Here is a 21,469-nt window from a genome sequence, read left to right as displayed (position 1 = left end):
AAATTATGTTTAACACATGACCTATTGTATAATTCACTTATTTTCTGATGACACCTTCCCTTTTACTGCAGTGGTCAGATCTCCTTTTGTCATAACATTTACCCTACAGCAGCATGAAGAGGAGAGCTTCAGGAGACCGAGCGCCATCAGAACATGAGCAGTCAGGGATCAGGTGAGGCGAATAGCCTTCTTTTATGTTTATGCCGTATGTGGACCAGTTTTACAAACACCATTGTTGCCTGGATAACCCCTCTAGCATATAGGCTAAAGTTTTTTTTTACCTCTACGGGTCTGGAATAGTAAAACACGCAGACACCAACAAAATTAAGCGAAAATGACCACTCTTACGGTAAATGTACAAAAGTAGTAATATATTTATTGATTTATTTTTTTTTTAAACATCCATTTAAAACCATATATCTTAGATTTTTCAAAAATAAACGCAGAATTACAAGAATTTCAGTAAATAAAAGTTATAACATTGATATAAACAAGACAGACATAAGTTAGATCTCTAAAAACACAAGATACTACAACAGTACAACCGCTATAAAATGCTTAGAACGGCGCATTTCAGAGGCTTCATTTCGGAAGAAACTTTTTACTGAATGTATAGACTTTGTTAAGTTGTGCTTCATCAGGCATGGACACATAATTCAGAAAGCCTCAACCAGCAGGGGCTTTAGAGTATCTCGGGAAGATATGCAACTAATGGCATCAACGTAAAAGACACAGATTTTTGGTTAAGGCAGTATTTTAGTAAGATTGGTTGCTTAAATGACTTCAAGACTACAATATTGATGGTTACCCTTAGCAGGCACCCCAGCCAATCTCCGTGTGCTCACATCTAATTTTTCAGGCACATGGAGTTATAAGTCAGACATATTCTCCAATGTATACTTCTGCATACTTTGGCCATTGACCATCATTATATAAAAACTTTTTAAAAAAAGTATACGGCACAAGATATTTTTGTGTCCCTCTGCAGTACACTACACTTCCCGGTACAGTGAAAAAAAGGTATATTGATATAAACCACTGATTGTCTCAAAAACAAGTTGCGAGAAGTTGAATCAAAGTTTCCAATTAATAGAAACATGAGAAAGCAAATGCAGTCACCTCCACAGAAATGAATGGAAGTCAAGGTCCGCAAGCTATTTTCAGCATCACTATAGTGCCATAGTTGCTGTATGCATTAGTCTACAAACGAGGTAGTTTCAGATCGCCATTACCTTCCAATGTGCTGTGTAAAGAAGGAAGTCCCATAGTAACTTTTGTGCAATGCACAGGACACTGTGGCATCTCAAGGTTTTAACTGGGAATGCAGATATGCCTTGGTGCTAAGATAGCACAGCAACCTGCCAATGTAACTGGAAAAAAAGTATTGCGTGTCAAGGTATTGCAGTGTAGCCACTGCCTTATTGCAGTGTAGCCACTGCCTTATTGCAGACCTTTACTAGACACGGACACAGTTTATACTAATTGCTTAAACTCCAATCAACAGAGTTGAAACAGATAATGTTTAACGATCCTTCAAAAATATACATATTGCACAGCAGAGAAATTACTTTCTAAGGGGGTGTTCCCAAAATGTTTTTCACAATGCGGTGGGATTCCATCTGGGTTGGGTAGGGTGTTACGTTGCAGGTGCCAAAAACAGCGCTGTGACGGAACTCCCGAATGGAAAGAGAAGGAACCATTCATTGGCATTAGTGAACAGGCACCACTTTGGCAGGGTTTCATTTGGAGTATAGAATAACATGCTTGACTACACTATGCTATACTGCAAAATATAATGGAACAGAACATAACCCTTGTCAAGTGGACAGCAGAGGGGTGTGCCTTTCAAAATAAAAGTGAATGGTTCCATTCGGAGATTCCATTACAATGCTGTTTTCAACACCTGTGACATAACCCCCAGACAGAATCTCACATCGCAGTGAAAACCCGGTGGGGTAACCCTCCCCTAGGGTTCATGTAACACAGCAATAAAATGATCTATCAAACTAAATCCTACATACACAATAGTACAACGGAGTACAATTCTGTACAGAACTGCACTTTAATCGTCTTTATCTCTCCGGTGAAATCTCTCCAATAGGGCTCGGAAGATATTTCCGGGAATTCTCTGGTGTCGGTCTATCAATGACTGGAGAGCACACTTGGTCTAGAAGAAGAAAATAAAATTAGGTAGTGAGAGATATTCGGAGAGAGCTTCACACATGACACCGATGACTAATGTTTATAGGATTATAAGACAGGACTACGGAAGACATTGGGAGGCATTAATGAAACTTACGCCAAAAAAGGGGAGCAATTACCCATAGGAACCAATCAAATTTAATGTCATTGGTTGCTATGGGTGACTCGAATACTTTGTTTTTTCACCATAAACAGATCAACAAATGGGATGGCATTAAATGGATTGTTCAAGATTTAAAGGGGTTTTCTAGGACTCAACTATTGCGGACCTATCGCCAGGAAAGCAAATTTCACAGACGTATGAAATAGAACGCACGTAAAAAATTATTTAGTTCAACAATAGAGGTTCCACATATAGAGAATAATGTAGCAACATTTCAGACTACAGTGTCCTTTATCAAGCTACTAAAGGCATAACTTCAGAGGAAACTATTTACGCTGGACACATTGTAAGGGGGAGACAGGGGACAATGGGAAAAGCCTCAATGTGGTGTACAGTCTGAGAGTATCAGGAACCCCACTTCAGTACATACCAGTCACAGCTCTGAATGTTGTATTACAGCTATACCTAGTGGTATAGCCTCAAGAGCACTGAGCTACTCTTCAACCATGTCTGCAAAGCGGCTGCAGTACTCATAGCCTCTCACTAGCCAAGACAGAACCCTATTGCATACCGATGAGGGGCAAAAACCCTGAAATAGCTGTCTGTATTTGATTGTCTTCTCCTTCTGCAGAAAACTCTGGCTTTGGCCCCATAATTCCCAGTCATAGTTACAAGAATTGTTAAAAGATCTGATACTGACTTGCAGGAATGCTGTCTTCCCATAGGTGTCGCTGTAGAGGCACTGTTCCATCTTCCTATTTGTTCATTACACTAAAGCGCTGTGAGCAGGCGTAATGCGTCATTTCGGGATGTCGAGCTAGCATGGCATCAAAAGGTATGTAGATTTCAGATCTGTGTATTTACTGGTGTTTTTGCCTAATTAGTGAAGCATTATTGTATATAAAGGCCCATTTAGACACAACAATTATCGCTCAAAAGCCGTCTTATGAGTAATAATCGTATCTAACTGCACGGATGTCGTTTTTGTTAAGCTGTCGCTGATCTTTCAGCATCCTGAAAGACACTGATGAGCCTTATCAGGAGTTGACAGTGGGATGCAGCTGATACTATTTTTTCAGCTGTATCCCGCTCCGTAAACACAGGCGGGGTATGAAGAACACAGCAGTCCAACTGTGTTTTTCATACTCCACAAAGCACTCAGCTGGTATACAGCTGTGTGCTCTGTGTGAACAGCCGGGGTATGAGCAGCATTTCAGCTGTGTTCTGCATACCCCGCTTGGAGCGCTCGGCTATATAACAGCCAAGAATAGCTGTATGAGCAAAGAATAGCTGGATGCAGATGACAAGCAGCCCTGCTGGTCTTCTGCATACCCTGCTCCGAGCGCAAAGTGATCGCTCAACATTTGAGTGATCACCTTGCCCTTAAAGACACCCAACGATTATCGCTCAAAAAGACATCTTTTGAGCGATAATCGTTGCATCTAAATGGGCCTTAAGAATGCTTGTTTAACATACTCTACTCTAAGGATGGGACATCGAAAACAGATCTATCGAAATATCGATATATCGCTAATGCTTTGGTGATACTTTTCATCGATATTGTTACATCCGATATATCAGTAACATCAATAGTGTAAGGCGATATAATATCGATTTTTGTAAAGATGAACCGTGTCTTGTGGTCCGGAGACCAGATTATCATTCTTTACATTCCGCCCTTTCCTTTGTGTTGGTACAGGATGTAGTTTTGCTCGAGGCACTAATCTATATATATAAAATTGAATGTATGCGTGTCTGTCTGCGTGTCTGTCTGTTTGTCCTTTATGCGCTACTACACCATTCATCCGATCGCCATGAAACTTTGGGAATTTGTTGAGTACACTCCTGGGAAGATTATAGGCATAGTACAACTATGCTATGATAAATGGCGCGCGTGCGAGCGTCGTCGACAGTTACGCCCCCCCACGTAGATCGTTCGATTTCCATCATTGCCACTAATTGTCTCACTTCCCGATAGCGTAGAAACATGAAATTTGGCACGAGCATTGATTATGTCATAAAGAGGAAAAGTTAATGGGTCCCAACTCGATTATTCAATTCTAAGCGCCAAAGAATTAGCGTCCAAATTTTTCGTACGGAATCTAATTTTCTCACTTCCCGATGTCATAGAAACTTGAAATTTGGCACGAGCATTGATTGTCATAAATAGAAAAAGGTAATGGGTCCCAACTCGATTATTAAATTCTAAGCGCCAAAGAACTAGCGTCCAAATTTTACGTACGGAATCTAATTCTCTCACTTCCCAATGTTATAGAAACTTGAAATTTGGCACGAGCATTGATTATGTCATAAATAGGAAAAGCTAATGGGTCCCAACTCAATTTTTTAATTCTAAGCGCAAAATAATTAGCGTCCAAATTTTATGTACGGAATCTAATTCTCTCCCTTCCCAATGTAATTTGGCACGAGCATTCATAATATCATAAATAGGAAAAGTTAATGAGTCCCAACCCGATTATTCAATTCTAAGCGCCAAAGAATTAGCGTCCAAATTTTACGTAAGGAATCTAATTCTCTTACTTCCCAATGTCATAGAAACTTGAAATTTAGCACGAGCATTGATTATGTCATAAATAGGAAAAGTTCAAGGGTCCCAACTCGATTATTAAATTCTAAGCGCCAAAGAATTAGCGTCCAAATTGTACGTACGGAATCTAATTGTCTCACTTCCCAATGTCATAGGAACTTGAAATTTGGCACAAGCATTGATTATGTCATAAATAGGAAAAGCTAATGGGTCACAACTTGATTATTCAATTCTAAGCGCAAAAGAATTAGCGTCCAAATTTTATGCAAGGAATCTAATTCTCTCACTTCCTGATGTCATCTATATAAAAAAACGAATGTATGTCTGTCTGTCTTCGCAGCAACGCGCGACGGGTAAGCTAGTGAACTTATAAACAAGTTCTAGGAACTTTTGGAAAGTGTGAGGTGACTCTGTCACCAATAAGGTTTGCTCCAGGCAAAACGACTCTTGGAAGTAGTGGGGTCTTAGGCCCCTTCCACATGCGTTTGTTCATCGCGTTAGATGAGGCTCTGAACGCTTGCATCTAACGCGATGGCTGTGGGCAATGCTTTCTAAATGAAAGCATTTCCTCATGCAGATGGAGGGCTGCGCTGAACACACGAAGGTCGCATCCAGAGAAGGAGAAGCGGCATGTCGTGCGTTCAGTGTCTAACGCGAACACAGTGCCCATAGAAAAGATAGGAGACCCAACTAGCACAATTACAATTGCGTTTGGGGCACTGCGTTCGCGTTACCAGGCCCTGCATGGTTTACAAGTGGCCATGGAGACCGTTGGTCCCTCAGCAGCAACTTGAAAAAATGCAGGGCACGCAGCCCCACAAACACACAGAGATCATGCTCACATCCCGTCAGAACTTTCTTTGTACTTATAAATGCCCCTCCCCCAGGTCGTTTAGGAGACAATCCTTTTAAAATATGGAGGGGAATGTGCCAACGCTACTCCAATTTGTACCAGCTTGGTAGAACATATCCTTCTGTAGTTGCTACTTCGGTTCCTGCAGAAAGAATGTTTTCAAAAGCTGATGAAATTCTGTCTGCTGGAAGGAGCATTGTGAAGGGAGAGCATGCCAGCAAATGAATATTCCTTGGCTCATTAGATAACGATTGTTGGGGCCAATCATAAAAAAACTTCTTCTCATATACCTCATTTATATTATATGTTTCATCTGTAGTTTTTTATCTTCATTTGTAACTAATATTTTCATGATGTTATTAATCGTTAGAAGTTAATAATAAATTCAACAGTTTAAAGTTTTAAAAGAAAACTATATTTTTTGTTGATTGTTGCTTTATTAACCCCAGACCTACTTTATCTTTATACAGCATTTTAAAAAGTCGATATATCAAAATATCGATAGTTTCCCACCGCTATTTTACAATAATCGATAGTTTGTTCGGCGATAGTCGATGCTATCGACTATTGATATTTGTGTCGATGCCCCAACCCTACTCTACTCCCCTGACAACGCCACTCCCGGTTATAATCAGTGACTGCAGATTATGTGGATTGCCTAATGTGGTCAGTGAAAGGTTGTCTGAAATCCACTTTCTGTCTTATTATTGGCTCACCCCAGCTTTTATCTGCTTGTGCGGCGGATCAAGAGCCGATTTTCATCAGCGCAATGATAAAAGGATTATAAGCGTTTAACAAGTCATTAACGGATAGATTATCAGATTATTAACTGCCGTACACATAAAGTGACTTAATAAGGGCCAGCCTGATCATTCTTTATAATAAATGGATATATGAAGTGCTATTTTGGTTGACCTTTCACAGTTTAGACAAAATTAAAATAATCTATTTTTATTAGTTACTAGCTTACCCGTCGCGCGTTGCTGCGAAGACAGACAGACATACATTCGCTTTTTTATATAGATGACATCAGGAAGTGAGAGAATTAGATTCCTTGCATAAAATTTGGACGCTAATTCTTTTGCGCTTAGAATTGAATAATCGAGTTGTGACCCATTAGCTTTTCCTATTTATGACATAATCAATGCTTGTGCCAAATTTCAAGTTCCTATGACATTGGGAAGTGAGAAAATTAGATTCCATACGTACAATTTGGATGCTAATTCTTTGGCGCTTAGAATTGAATAATTGGGTTGGGACTCATTAACTTTTCCTATTTATGACATAATTAATGCTCGTGCCAAATTTCAAGTTTCTATGACATCAAGAAGTGAGAAAATTAGATTCCGTACGTACAATTTGGACGCTAATTCTTTGGTGCTTAGAATTGAATATTGGAGTTGGGACCCTTGAACTTTTCCTATTTATGACATAAATCAATGCTCGTGCCAAATTTCAAGTTTCTATGACATCGGGAAGTGAGAAAATTAGATTCCGTACGAAAAATTTGGACGCTAATTCTTTGGCGCTTAGAATTGAATAATCGAGTTGTGACCCATTAGCTTTTCCTATTTATGACATAATCAATGCTTGTGCCAAATTTCAAGTTTCTATGATATTGGGAAGTGAGAGAATTAGATTCCGTACTTAAAATTTGGACGCTAATTCTTTTGCGCTTAGAATTTAATAATCGAGTTGGGACCCATTAACTTTTCCTATTTATGACATAATTAATGCTCGTGCCAAATTTCAAGTTTCTATGACATCAAGAAGTGAGAAAATTAGATTCCGTACGTACAATTTGGACGCTAATTCTTTGGTGCTTAGAATTGAATATTGGAGTTGGGACCCTTGAACTTTTCCTATTTATGACATAAATCAATGCTCGTGCCAAATTTCAAGTTTCTATGACATCGGGAAGTGAGAAAATTAGATTCCGTACGTACAATTTGGACGCTAATTCTTTGGCGCTTAGAATTGAATAATTGGGTTGGGACTCATTAACTTTTCCTATTTATGATATTATCAATGCTCGTGCCAAATTACATTGGGAAGGGAGAGAATTAGATTCCGTACATAAAATTTGGACGCTAATTCTTTTGCGCTTAGAATTTAATAATCGAGTTGGGACCCATTAACTTTTCCTATTTATGACATAATTAATGCTCGTGCCAAATTTCAAGTTTCTATGACATTGGAAAGTGAGAGAATTAGATTCCGTACGTAAAATTTGGACGCTAATTCTTTTGCGCTTAGAATTTAATAATCGAGTTGGGACCCATTAACTTTTCCTATTTATGACATAATTAATGCTCGTGCCAAATTTCAAGTTTCTATGACATCAAGAAGTGAGAAAATTAGATTCCGTACGTACAATTTGGACGCTAATTCTTTGGTGCTTAGAACTGAATATTGGAGTTGGGACCCTTGAACTTTTCCTATTTATGACATAATCAATGCTCATGCCAAATTTCAAGTTTTTATGACATTGGAAAGTAAGAGAATTAGATTCCGTACGTAAAATTTGGACGCTAGTTCTTTTGCGCTAGAATTGAATAATCGAGTTGGGACCCATTACCTTTTCCTCTTTATGACATAATCAATGCTCGTGCCAAATTTCATGTTTCTACGCTATCGGGAAGTGAGAGAATTAGTGGCAATGATGGAAATCGAACGATCTACGTGGGGGGGGCGTAACTGTCGACGACGCTCGCACGCGCGCCATTTATCATAGCATAGTTGTACTATGCCTATAATCTTCCCAGGAGTGTATTCAACAACTTCCCAAAGTTTCATGGCGATCGGAAGAATGGTGTAGTAGCGCATAAAGGACAAACAGACAGACAGACAGACACGCACACAGACAGACAGACATACATTCAATTTTATATATATAGATACATAAAAATGTGTTAAACAGACACAGGGCACTACACAAAAACCCCTGAGTTCTCAGAGGTATCCAAGTCTCATTGGAGACTTATTACCACTTTCATTCTATATTAGTTCCCTCTTCTTCAAAAGTTGTCAGGAGGGAACAACATATACCAATAGGTTATAGAGCAAAGTGGTATAGCTTGTCAAAAATTGATAAGAACTCGGATAAGGATAGATCAATTCCTTTCTTAAAGTCCCATTCCCATACTAGAAATTTTGATATTCTGATAGGCTGAATCAGCTCAATCCTGTATCACTTATTATGTTTGACAATAAGGATAAGTCTTACATGAAGATTATTTCACTTATCCGTTTAGTCGTAAAGGGAATGGTATATGAGAGACTGTGAGTAGGTATTAAGGAGCAGACGATGTATAGTTGTACTGATACGTATTCTATTACCGCTGTCTAAGTACTCATAGTCTCTTATATTTTTTATTCGGAAAGAGGGGAGGATATGAGCCCATTAAAGTGATCAGTGGGCACACACCTGTTCCTTCCAAAGACAATTAGAAACTGTATAACGGTCAATAGACTCAGCATGTGGTACTTTGTAAATTCTTGTGATTAAAGTTTAAGCATTATCGTGCTCTTTCCTAAGTACTATGTAATCTCTTATAGTCTCTCTCAACGCGTTTCTCCGCTAGTGAAAGCGGGTCATCAGGAGATAGTTGCGTTAGTACGGTCGGATGTAATTTACTATTTCCGAGTTCAATTTGAACCAAAGATGGTATAGTAATGTACAAATCCCCCCAGTCGATAGTATTTTATCGGCTCGCTCTTAGCATAAGACTGGTATACTTCAAATGAAGGATAACCTGCCATGTGTAGGCAGTATCCTATAGGATACCAATCTAGAAATTTTAGAGAGATGTATACTCGGTCAGTTACTTAGAGAGTCATGAAAGGCCCTATTTGCGAGCTATTTTGGTTGAAGAACGTGGCATGGCCGATACAGAAGATTATTGTTTCATTCAAAAATATTTTCTTTTCCTGTCTAAATACATAATATCATTTGATTAATAGGGCATTTACACGGCATCTAATCATGGATTTCTAGGCTTTCTCCTTCTGCATGATTCAATTATTCATTAACAGAATGAAATATTAATAGCCTGAGAGCTGGAACCTGGGCCCCGGGGAGCCGTTCTGCTGACCACTGTGTGAGCTGCATGCTACAAAGAGCAGGAAGAGGAGGTCCTGGACCCGCCATCCCCACCCTGCCTGCAACTCCTGCATTAGGTCCTTGATGTGAAAGGGTAGGGAGGGGAAACACACCACATACACATATTTGGTATCGCTCGTCCATAAACGTCTGATCTATCAAACTAACACATTATTGACCCAGCGCGGTGTACGTCGACTGATAAAAAAAAATAAAGAATGCCAGAAATGTGCTTTTTTGGTCACCCTGTCTCCAAGAAAAAAATGCAATAAAAAGCGATTAAAGTCGCATGTATTCCAAAATGGTAGCAAAGCAAACTACAAGACGTCCCGCAAAAGATGAGCCCTCGCACAACTGTCGATGGAAAAGTTTTGGTGCGCAGAAGATGGCAGTCTTAAAAAAATTAATGTCTTTGAAGAAAGTAAAAGTAGTACCACCCCCCCCCCCAAAAAAAACTATATGTTTGGTATCTTAGTAATTATACTGATCTATAAAATAAAGTTATCATGTCATTTTTGTTGTTTCTTGTTTCCACGGCGCACAAACTGCACCGAAAGATGGTGGAATGTGTTGTTTTTTTTCTCCATTTTACTCCACTTAGAATTTTTTAAACGTTACATAGTACATTAAATCATACCATTAAAAAATACAGCTACGCTGATGGATAAATAAAGGAGTTACGATTTTTTTAAAGGGGAGGGAGGAAAAAACTGGGAAAAAAAAAAAAGCTTGGTCACTAAGGGGGTTAAACGCTTTTTCTTTTACTGTTTATTGCCCCTTTTACATCTTTATTAAGCCATATTGCTGTTCTCCTATTCCTAACCCTCTTATTCCTGTGAGGTATGAACCACACAGTGTGAGTAATTAGGATGTTTTTATGTTCAAACTATTTTTATTGAAACTTTCAGGGTAATACAAGAAACATGAATGCAATAAAACATCAAAGATCTAACGAATAAGTAGTAATTAAACAAATTGTGTAACTTGTTGTATTGTCTTTTGCTTTATAACAATGTAATCAAATTTTCATATAGACTCAGAGGGAGTCATTTAGTTGGTGACATATGCCACCTCTCTGTATATCCCTTCCAAGTATGAATATGCCTGAGGCCCTGGTTACGATGACCGAAAAGGGATCCATATATTGTGTTATTCTCCCGTTGCTTAAATCGCATCCAATCCAAACATAAATTAAAGTAAGAAACCAAGTAACTAAGTAATAAAAAAAAAACAGGGGGGGGGGGAAAGGGGGAGAGGTAATATAGCGGGGTACCTTGGGACGGGGAAGATGAAGAATAGAGAAGCAGAAAAGAAAGACAGAAAGAAGGAGAAGAAAGAAAAGAAGAAGAGGCTCTGCTGTGAAGATGTGGACCGTGAGTCATGGACAGGGATAGTCTATTGGGTGCTTAAGTAGATGTATAGATGGAGTAGCCCCCTTCATTGTACAGTTAAGCCAGTACTGCTTGCTAGCCAGTTAGAGAAAGATGGCGAGTCTCGAAAGCCTATCCAAAATCGCCCAGGTGGAAAGAAATCTGTACAATCCTCTTCAGATCAGAGCATCTTCGTTCCTCTGTATGTTTTAGGGCATCTATGGCTTCTATCCATGCTATTTTCAGGATTGCATTACTTTGTTTCCAGTATCTGGGGATGATTTGTCGCATTGCTATGGTAAAATGTCTTTACAAACCTTTTTTATTTTTACATATTGATCCCGGGAACTTGGATAAAAGTACCATCACTGGGGTGATATCAATTGAGGTTCTACATACTGTCCTACATAGCCTAGAGATGTCCTGCCATAAGGGAGCTACAAGAGGACACTCCCACTAAATGTACCATATTGTACCAGAGTCTGACAAGCATCTCCAGCATTGGTCCAACATAGAGGGAAACATTTTATGTAGTTTGGTTGGGGTTATCAACCATTGTGAGACTATTTTACAGTTGAGCTCTTATAGCCAACTTGATACAATCATGTTATAAGTCAGTATGTAGGATTTAGACCAGAGCTCTCCAGGGTAAGACCTACCCAAAGCTCTCTCCCACTTCGCCATGCAGCTAGGTTCAAAGCTCTGTTTGTTCATATAGTAGCAGTCCGTAGACTAGAGAAATTGCCTGTGTAGGCGTTTTAGGGGTCATATATAGCTTCTCGAAAGGGGTAAGATCTACTGTTAAATTTGATCTTGGGGTTAAGGTGTTGATATAACTACGTAGTTGAAAATACTAGAACCAAGATCCAGTTGGTAGATCCAAGTCACCCTTTAAGTCAAGAAGAGTTCTCACACCCCTGAGGCCCCGTGTTCACACCCCTGAGTTCTCACACCCCTGGGATGTCACTTCCGGGAGGAATGAGAGGCAATGCTATGGTAGAGTAGTTGGTAACTGGGGATTACCCACTAATGGAGTGAGAGGGCCAGGTTGTGAAATCACATCGCTCTGCCTAATAAGTCTTTCCCACGCGTTGAGTAATCTTGTTAATAGAGATGAAGCTCTCATTCTCTCCCAATCCAGTCCCTGAGGGATCCAAGAAGCCTCTTGTACCTGAAATAGGTTTAGATCTTGTTCTATCTTCACCCATAGCTTAGTGGCAGAGTGGTAAAAGAAATCAAGAATACAGTTACCTATTATGATCTTATGGCACAGTTCAATATCAGGTAGTCCTGCACCTCCTGTCCCTTTAGGTCTGGTTAATATGTTATAGCTGAGGCATGGTGGGGAGTCTCGAGAGATAAATTTGGCGCTCACTTTCTTGAGTTGTATAAAATAATAGTTGGGTAAATCTAAAGGGATAGTCGGAAAAATATATAGGATTTGGGGCAAAATATCCATTTTGAGTGCATTGGCTGGAATCGGCACACGTGACGGGGGCGGAGCTACGCGATGACGCGTAGAAGGGGGCTGAGACAGAATGCCGCTCGTGCCGGACCGAACAGATGGGAGAAGACCCTTCTGCGCAAGCGCGTCCAATCGGGAGATTAGACGCTGAAATTAGACGGAGCCATGGAGACGGGGACGCCAGCGCAGGGAAGGTAAGTGAATAACTTCTGTATGGCTCATATTTAATGCATGATGTATATTACAAAGTGCATTAATATGGCCATACAGAAGTGTTTAACACCACTTGCTTTCGCGAGACAACCCCTTTAATTCCTCCAAACCAGGAAAGCGGATGTTTTTGCCATTCTCCGAGTTCTGACTCTAGAGTCAGTAAAAGGGGTTTATAATTTAGCTTAAAAATTTGATGTGGGGTAATTAGGATGTTTTTAAATGTTTCACCATTTATTGTTTGTACTCTTATCTTTAACACATTATCTCAGTCAATAAGGTTAAGGGTATCTCTGATCTGATCGAACTTTGCCCTTTTAAAGTCTCGTATTTTTGTAGCTCCCCTAAAAAACTCTTGCTTGAAAAAAAAAATTCAAATTAAGTTTATTATATTATGGTCCCCATTTCCAGGCGGCCCTCGACCCGTACTGTATGCACTACAGTGTATTCTGCACAATACGGTCCAGATATTAGTGCTTTACTAGACATCTTTGTATTTTATGTATGAAATTAAGGCTTCATTCAGACGAATGTATTTTTAGCGCAGAATAGGCGCGCAAAAAGATCGCTTCTACAAGAACGAATGCTTTCTTATACAAGCGTTCACATGAAAGATTTTTAGACGTGCAAAATACTCGCACCCGCCAAAGGTAGGCCATGCGAGTTTCAATGTGCATCTAAAGGCCCGTGCTGCATGAAAAGATAGGACCTGACCTATCTTTGGTGTGTGTTTTCCATAGACTTCTATGGGAGCTGGAAAACACGCACCTCGGATCGTGTGAATGGGCTACTTCACGGAGCTTGAATTCAACCGATCATGCGATATTTAGAGAATACAAGCGATCTTTTGGCACGCCTAATCTGTGCAAAAAGCACACTCATCTGAACGAGGCCTAAAGGTAAAGTCTTAATTTTATTTTCATATCACCCATTCCTTCTGGCTTTTTAATACATTTTCATGGTATATTTGATGGAGATGTTTCGCGCTAAACCTCCTATTCCTGTAATCAATGGTCCTGTGTAAACCCAAAATAATGTATTAGCAATCAAGTACGTGCGCTGCATTCTCATTCATGTGCTCAGCCATCTCTGGCGGTCCCATAGAGATGAATGGAGTGGTAGCTTGCATGCTCATCCGTTACTCCTTTCACAGAGAGGGACAAGCGAGTTCTGTTCTGGTGATCAGTGGGTTCCAACTTTCAAACTTGGCACAACCCTTTTATGAAGCCAAAATTTGGAGCCCCACTTATGCGAGACGGGAAATACAGCAGCTAGAGTAAGAAAGAGAAGGTTCTCCAAGACAAACTTTTGTTAAAGGTAATTGAATCCGCATCTTACCTTCTCTGCCAATTCATTGGCTGTGATACTTGGGTCATACTGGATAGGGTCGCCAAGATATGTGCGAAATTTCACTGGAAATCCACCATATACAGGAACTAATGGTATCTTGTACTTTTCATACAACCATCTCAACAGCCCTGTGAAGTGGAGGAAGAAAGAACACATACATTTTACAACATAGAAAATGGTCTTAGTTGGTTGGCAGCCAACCGCAGGACCCCAAAAATCATTTTCGCTGCATAGTGAAGCCTCAACAACTATGTGCAGACAACGGCAACACGGTCACATCCACTCGAATAGGACATCAATATGAATAAGTGGGGCTTCATCACAAGACGTCATTGCGTCATTTACTACACAGGTTGATTGCTGGTGGACTCGGGGGTCCTACTGATCAAAGATCAATGGTCTTATCAATATTTTGCTCCAGGAAGACCCTCTTAAGTTATGGACTTTATAAGTAGAAGTTACTACTTTTAGACCAGTACATTAAAAGGCTCTACAGCAGCATAGGGGCTGCTTCACGCGAGCGCAGGCGTTTTTACAGTCGCTTGTACATGACGTTAATTCTCACGAATGGACAATTTTCCACGATCAAGTCTCTAGCTTAATTAATGTTTTCTCATCCATTCACAAGGCTGGGTGCGACGTATTAGTGAAAAAATACGTCACAGCCCGAAAATCCATCGCTCTGCATAAATCCTCAAAATGACTTCAAAAGCCTAAATAGAGGCACCTGTAAGCTTTCACAGCGTTGGACACTAAACTGCCCCCTCGCTTTTTTTTCCATCCGCCTGCATACATCGATCGAAATATAGATCCAGAACTATCTTATCTGTCCATGCGTAAAAGCGCTTGTGTGAATAAAGCCTTAACCCTTTAGTGACCAAGCCTGTCTGCGCCTTATTGACCAACTCATTTTTTAGGTTTATTTTCGTCATCGCATTCCAAGAGCCATAACATTTTTATTTTTCAGTCGATGGAGCTCTATGGCGGCTTGTTTTTGTGGGATGAACTCCAGTTTTCAGTTATTCAATTTTTAGGAACAAAACATTTTGATTGCCGTTTCTTTTTTTTTTCTAGAGATAACAAAATCTGCAATTCTGGCATGTTTTTTAGTTTTAACGGTATTGACCGTGCAGTATAAATTATATGATAAAGTCATTCTGCAGGCCAGGTATATAGGCTGGGCTTTTGTGCAACGTTTTCACACTTAAAAAAATAAAAATTTATTTTTTATTTATGGTTACATTCAAAGACCCCCAACGTTTTTCTTTTTTGTCAAGGGTGTTATGTGAGGTTTTTTTTTGGCGGGATGAGTTGTACTTTTAATGGTACCATTTGCTGATTGATGCAACATTTTGATCACTTTTTATTCTGTTTTTTTGTAAGGCGAGACAGGCAAAACTAACTATTTTGCAATTTTTTTGTGTATTTTTTTTTCTTTAAAGGAGTGCACTTTGTGGGTTAAATAACGTACCAACTTTTTTCTCTGGGTCTTTTTTTTTTTACAAATGCAGCGTTACCACATATATATAGATGAGCGAGTATACTCGCTAAAGGCAATTGCTCGAGCGAGCATTGCCTTTAGCGAGTATCTCCCCCGCTCGAGACAGAAGGTTCGGGTGCCGGCAGCGGGCAGGGAGCTGCGGGGGGAGCAGGGCGGAACAGAGGGGAGACCTCTCTCTCCCTCCTGCTGACAGCCGCTACTCACCGCTCTCCCGCGCCGGCACCCGAACCTTCAGTCTCGAGCGGGGGAGATACTCGCTAAAGGCAATGCTCGCTCGAGCAATTGCCTTTAGCGAGTATACTCGCTCATCTCTACACATATGTTATTTTAATTATTTGTTACATAATAGAGGGGGAAAGGTTTGCTTTTGTCTTTTTTCATTTTTATATATTTTTTTCAAATACATTTAACTTTTTTTGCCCTACTAGGGGACTCCATTATCAGCATCTTTTTTCATTCTTCTAATACACTACATAGTAGTGTGGCAGTGCATTAGAAAGCCTAGGAGGTCAGCCATTGGACATCTGATGTAGTGGTGTTTTTTGACGGTGCTGAAAATTAAAGCCTCTTAACGGCCGCTGTCTAAAGATGCATGGGTGGTCGTTAAGGGGTTAAGATCTCTGCTTTAAACATCGCTATATGTGATATAGTTTCTTAAATACGGTTTTCACTCAAAATTCTCATCAATTCTTACTAGACCAATTAACAATCTCATAATACTATCAAATAACCCAAATTATCCTAACTACACAAAATATCGGTGTAAAAGATTATATATATTTTAAGATTGTGGAAATTGTAATAAGTGTGTTTATGATTATTAAATGTATTAACCCTTTCCAACCCACTGTCTGACGTCTAAAGACATTCTGATTAAAGCCTGTACAGCTCCGACGTCGGAAGACGTCCGGCAGGGTATTCTTACTGTAAATTACTGGCCGCTCTGTTGTCGGGGGCCTCCACAGCATGTCGCATACCACAGTACTGGCTCTAGCCAGCAGATGGCGCCATTGTATAATCGCAGAAAGAGAAAGCCCCCCTAGGAAACCCTGAATCCAAAATTGGATTGCAAAGGGATAACATATTATACATATTAAACCTAATACACTGTAATTGCATTTGTTTGTATAAGTGGAATATGTTATTCTTCAATATAATGAGTTAGAAAGAAAAAAAAAAAGGCATCTGCTGCATTGGGAACGATACTTGGGCAGACCCCTACCTACCTGACAGATCGCTGCTAGATCCTATTTCTATCGGGAAAACCAATGCATATTATTAATGAATTGGTATCCCACCCCACTGCTTCTGCATTCATGCAACCCTTCTATACCGCAGGTTTGTTGAGATGTAAAAGCGTCATTGGGGACCCTGTATCATATTTTTGGGGATCTTTCCTTTGGAACTGCATTTTTTGGTCAGCTGTTCAATCCCTTGTAAATGACATATTGAACTGGATTATCCCTTTGCACTACCTACCAAAACTTTCCGCCTTCGGTAAAATTAATTTCAGGATGCTACTACACATTTGTACAACCGCAAAGTGCCGCATTGCTTTATTTAGGAAACAAACCTCATCTCCCTGTATGCATGACTAGATCACCACAATACATGATGTGTGTAACATAGAAGTATGTCAGGAAGGGTATCGTCTCTCGTTAGGGAGAGCACCTAGAAGGCGAGTGAGGAGACTTATAAGGCCATTCATGCTCCTCTGGGAAATATGCAAATAGAGAAGATGTAACAATTAGAGATAAGCGGACGTACTCGGTAAGGGCGATTTCGCAATCGAGCACCGCAATTTTCGAGTACTTCACTACTCGGGTGAAAAGTACTCGGGTGCGCTGTGGGGCGGGGGGTTGCAGAGGGGAGTGGGGGGTAGCAGCGGGGAACAGGGGGGAGCCCTCTCTCTCTCCCTCTCCACCCCACTCCCCTCTGCAACCCCCCGCTCACCCGAGTACTTTTCACCCGAGTAGTGAAGTACTCAAAAATCGCGGTGCTCGATTGCGAAATCGCCCTTACCGAGTACGTTCGCTCATCTCTAGTAACAATACCTCTGCAACATCAGGTCTAACATTGACTTGCAGGAAACTGCCTTCCAATAGGTGGCACTGTAAAAGCATTGTTCCATCTCCCTTATTTGCATATTTCCCAGAGGAGCATGTGTGGCCTCATAAGTCTCTTCACACTTTGTAGGTGCTCTCCTTAAGGAGAAATGATACCCATCCCAATCCACATCTATAGGCATCTCACTAGACAAGCCAGAAACCTACTGCACACTGATGAGGGGCAAATCACCTGAAACAGCTGTCTGTGTATGGATTCTGGCTTGGCTTACAATTCCCAGTCATTGTTATAAGATTTGTCTAAAAGGTCTGACATTGACTTGCAGGAATGCTGCCTTTCAATAGGTGGCGCTGCAGAGGTATTCTATCCTCCCTATTGACATGGAGTATCTAAATGCCAGTCTAAACAACACCTTAGATCGCTTTTACCATACTTGGGCATCATGGTATACCTACTGGATAATCCAAATCCTGATATTGATCCTTTACACTGTTTTTTCTTTTGACTCTTCGTACGGATGGCTGCCACCCATCATCCTATAACCTCCCACCTCCACCCCCTTTTTTCTGTTCTCCCGCCTTCTTCCTTTTTTTAACCAAATATATTGATCTGTTCAATTTTAATGTGTTTCTTCTCAGTGAAGCACCGTTTTCATGGCTACGTATATTCCGATTTATAATAGCTACGAGTGGGTAGAAAAATTCCCTTTTCTCTGGCCTGAATAGTCCGATAGAAGCGGTATGACTTGTACTTTATATATGCCCTTTTCATGAAACTAACAAAAGTAACGTAGCTCGCTTTATGTTTGCCCATATCGGCTCTGGTTACTCTTGTTCTACATTGTTCTCTTTTTCTTTCAATTTATTCAATACAATTGAAATAAAAGAAAGATCTCTGCTTTTTGTATATACACAAACGGGCAAAGGAAAGTTATCGTGACCCAGCGTAGCTCACACAGCTGCATGGCTCGCTACATGACGGAGCTCCGATGCTGCCATAGATCCAGCGTCTCGGGAGACGTGTTGGAACTATGCATCCCAAGCCGAACTAATGAGTCTAGTGATCACTGGTCACAGGCAACACAGTTTACATGAGAAGCATAAAAGTAAACTAAGGCCATTTAAAAAAATGCAAGAAATACAAATCTTACGTATGCAGCCAAGAGATCGGAAGCCTTCCCGAACATTCTGTGTAAACATTGGAATGATGGGCTAAGAGAAGAAATCAAAACCATTTCATAAAATAATTAATTAGTCTTCAGGACTTCAAATACATTGAAAATTCACACATCTTACAATAAAAGTATGTTTTATATATATATATATATATATATATATATATATATATATATATATATATATATATATATATATATATATATATATATATATATACACACACACACACACACACACATACTAGAAGTATACATAAGAATGTCATTTAAATATGGAAGTTCCTTCCTTTACAGACTTAGTAACTGGGTAAGGCCGGTGTCACATCTGCTTTGGAATGTTCGGCCGGAGGTTCCGTCACAGATTGGGTTCAATATAATTGGAAGAAAAACGGACCCGATTATAGTCAATATGGTCCGTTCGGCACGGTTCAGTTCCGTCCAGCCTAGGGCCTCTTTCACACAAGTGATGCGTTTTCACGCAGGTCGTATCCTGTCGAAAATCACGGCAACGCTGCAATGCCACGATCTAATTCCAATAGGAATTAGCGGTTTTTTGTTCACTCACACGGCCGCAGCGTGTGAAAAGGGTGCTGCAGCGGCAGTTGCATCGCAGCTTAAATAGCTAAATAGGTGTCTTCAACGAGCGCCGAAAAAGGTAAAGTCCCTCTCTCTCCCTCTTTTTTGGCTCCTATAGGAATCTATGGGAGCTCCCAGCGGTAGGTCATTGCCTATCTTTTGACACTGCAAGGAGAGGGGAAGGGGAGGGAAAGAAAAAAAAAAAAAGCGCTGTCGATTTGGCAATTTTCGGTTGCAATTTTTTCTTGCGGCTGACAAAAAAGCGCCCATGTAGATGAATGCAGTGGAATCCAATGCTTTACATGGTTGTGATTGTTCTGGCGACGTCTAAATGAGGCCTAACACTGCTGGGATTAATGGGCATCACAACAGCTTCCTTGAGCCATCAACTGACAGAATCCTAAGCATCAAAAATGGTGTGCGGGCCTGACTGAGTGGATTGTGTCTCTAAGAAGAAGCAGAGCTTTAGACTGACGGAGTGCTGAAATATTAAGTAGTTTATAAGGGTCTCTGAATGCAACTTCATTGTTCCCCTTCTATTTATAATTTCCAAAGAAATTGTAATTCTGGTGCAGAATTAATTAGAACTCTGCAATTCCTTTGTTACTCCTCCTGGAAATTAATAAACTGACAACTGGGCATTACCATTCCCCTTGTCATTCAGGTCTATTCCTACTCAGCCTGACAATGTCAGACTGTATAGTGACATGGCAAATTGAGAAAGGGAATGATAATGCCTGTTTGCCAAATGATTTATGCAATTCCAGGAGGAATAACAGAGGGATCACATTATGTAGAGCTTAAATATATTATATATATCCCAAAAATGTTATTTTACGAGAAATAAAACTATACTAAAACAGACATTTAAAGAGAGAGTTCCCATCTTGGCTTTTCACGTCCGAGATGGGAAAAATCCAGAAGTGCAGTTCTGCCCATCTGTACGAAAGAGCTGAGCACTTGGTGCTACATTCTTTTGGCAGCTCTCAATTAAGTGAATGGGAGCTAAGGAAACAGTCTAGCACTTCAATGGGAGCTACAGAAAGAGTGCAGTGCTGGCCTCCCGCCCGGCTCTTCCCATAGGCTCCGGCTGAGGGGCCGATAGCCATGAAATGCGGAGATGGAAACACCCCTTTAAGCACAGGGGTGCAAAGATCAAGGTTATTGTTTTGCAAAGTTTGACACGGTTTACAAGTAAGTAGAGATATTCACTAAACTTACTACTTGTGCATCGATGGCCACTTGTGCAAAACCTGTGCGATTCCCCCATATAAGAATATAGGTTTCATCACTAAACAATGCTTCCCGCACGCCTCCGGGAGAGATCGCCAAGAGATGGCCGTCCTGCAGAGCCTTCACACACTCCTCCTGCGGGCCGTGGATTACACTGAACACTTCAAGCAATGGCTTAAAGCCTGCAATACAAAAGGTCATTACATGATGGGGCTGAGAGGCAATGGGGCAGATATCTCCATTTGTCCTACATTCCCCTATGATGACGCACCGTAAATGTGTCCAGCCATTTGCAGGATAGGATGCGGTCGCCCAACAACTACCACCATATTAGCCCTCATGGATTACCGTTGTTACACCGCATGCCCTCTACCTTTTTATTTTACATTGACCCGGTCATGTGGGGGCTTGTTCTTTGAGGGACTAGTTGAAGTTTTTAATAGCATTATTTGGGGGTATTGTATAAGGACGCCTGCACCCTGCAGAGTCGGATTACAAATGTGGAATCTGGCTCTGCCAGCAGCGGTGTCCGCGCAGCCCTGGTTAGTTATATTTTCTTCTGTACTGCGGTGGGCCACACAGCTCGCCATCGGACATGTGCAGTACAGATGTTTTTTAAACTACTGCTTTTCCTAGCGATTACGCGGATTGTCATTGTGGAAGGGCCGCAGATCGGACGGCTTCCATTGACTTTAATGGAAGCTGTCCACAA

At 40.6% G+C, this 21,469-nt stretch overlaps 1 protein-coding gene across 1 annotated transcript in view; it reads right to left on the bottom strand.

Moving 5' to 3' along the window:
* Positions 1 to 372: 372 nt before the first annotated feature.
* The window catches only part of TMEM68 (transmembrane protein 68), a 35,747-nt gene continuing 14,650 nt past the window's right edge, over positions 373 to 21,469 (bottom strand). The window contains exons 5-8 of the mRNA XM_066578328.1: positions 20,746 to 20,939; positions 18,922 to 18,982; positions 14,192 to 14,331; positions 373 to 2,167 (exon numbers count right to left, since the gene is read on the bottom strand). Coding sequence (XP_066434425.1) covers positions 2,063 to 2,167; positions 14,192 to 14,331; positions 18,922 to 18,982; positions 20,746 to 20,939 — 500 coding nt within the window. The 3' untranslated portion in view covers positions 373 to 2,062. The remainder of the gene's footprint in view (positions 2,168 to 14,191; positions 14,332 to 18,921; positions 18,983 to 20,745; positions 20,940 to 21,469) is intronic.

This window comes from Eleutherodactylus coqui, chromosome 9, assembly GCF_035609145.1.
Source record: "Eleutherodactylus coqui strain aEleCoq1 chromosome 9, aEleCoq1.hap1, whole genome shotgun sequence".
Classification (NCBI taxonomy): domain Eukaryota; kingdom Metazoa; phylum Chordata; class Amphibia; order Anura; family Eleutherodactylidae; genus Eleutherodactylus; species Eleutherodactylus coqui.
Note: the sequence above shows the minus strand (reverse complement) of the source record. Positions and strands in the feature narration are given on the sequence as shown.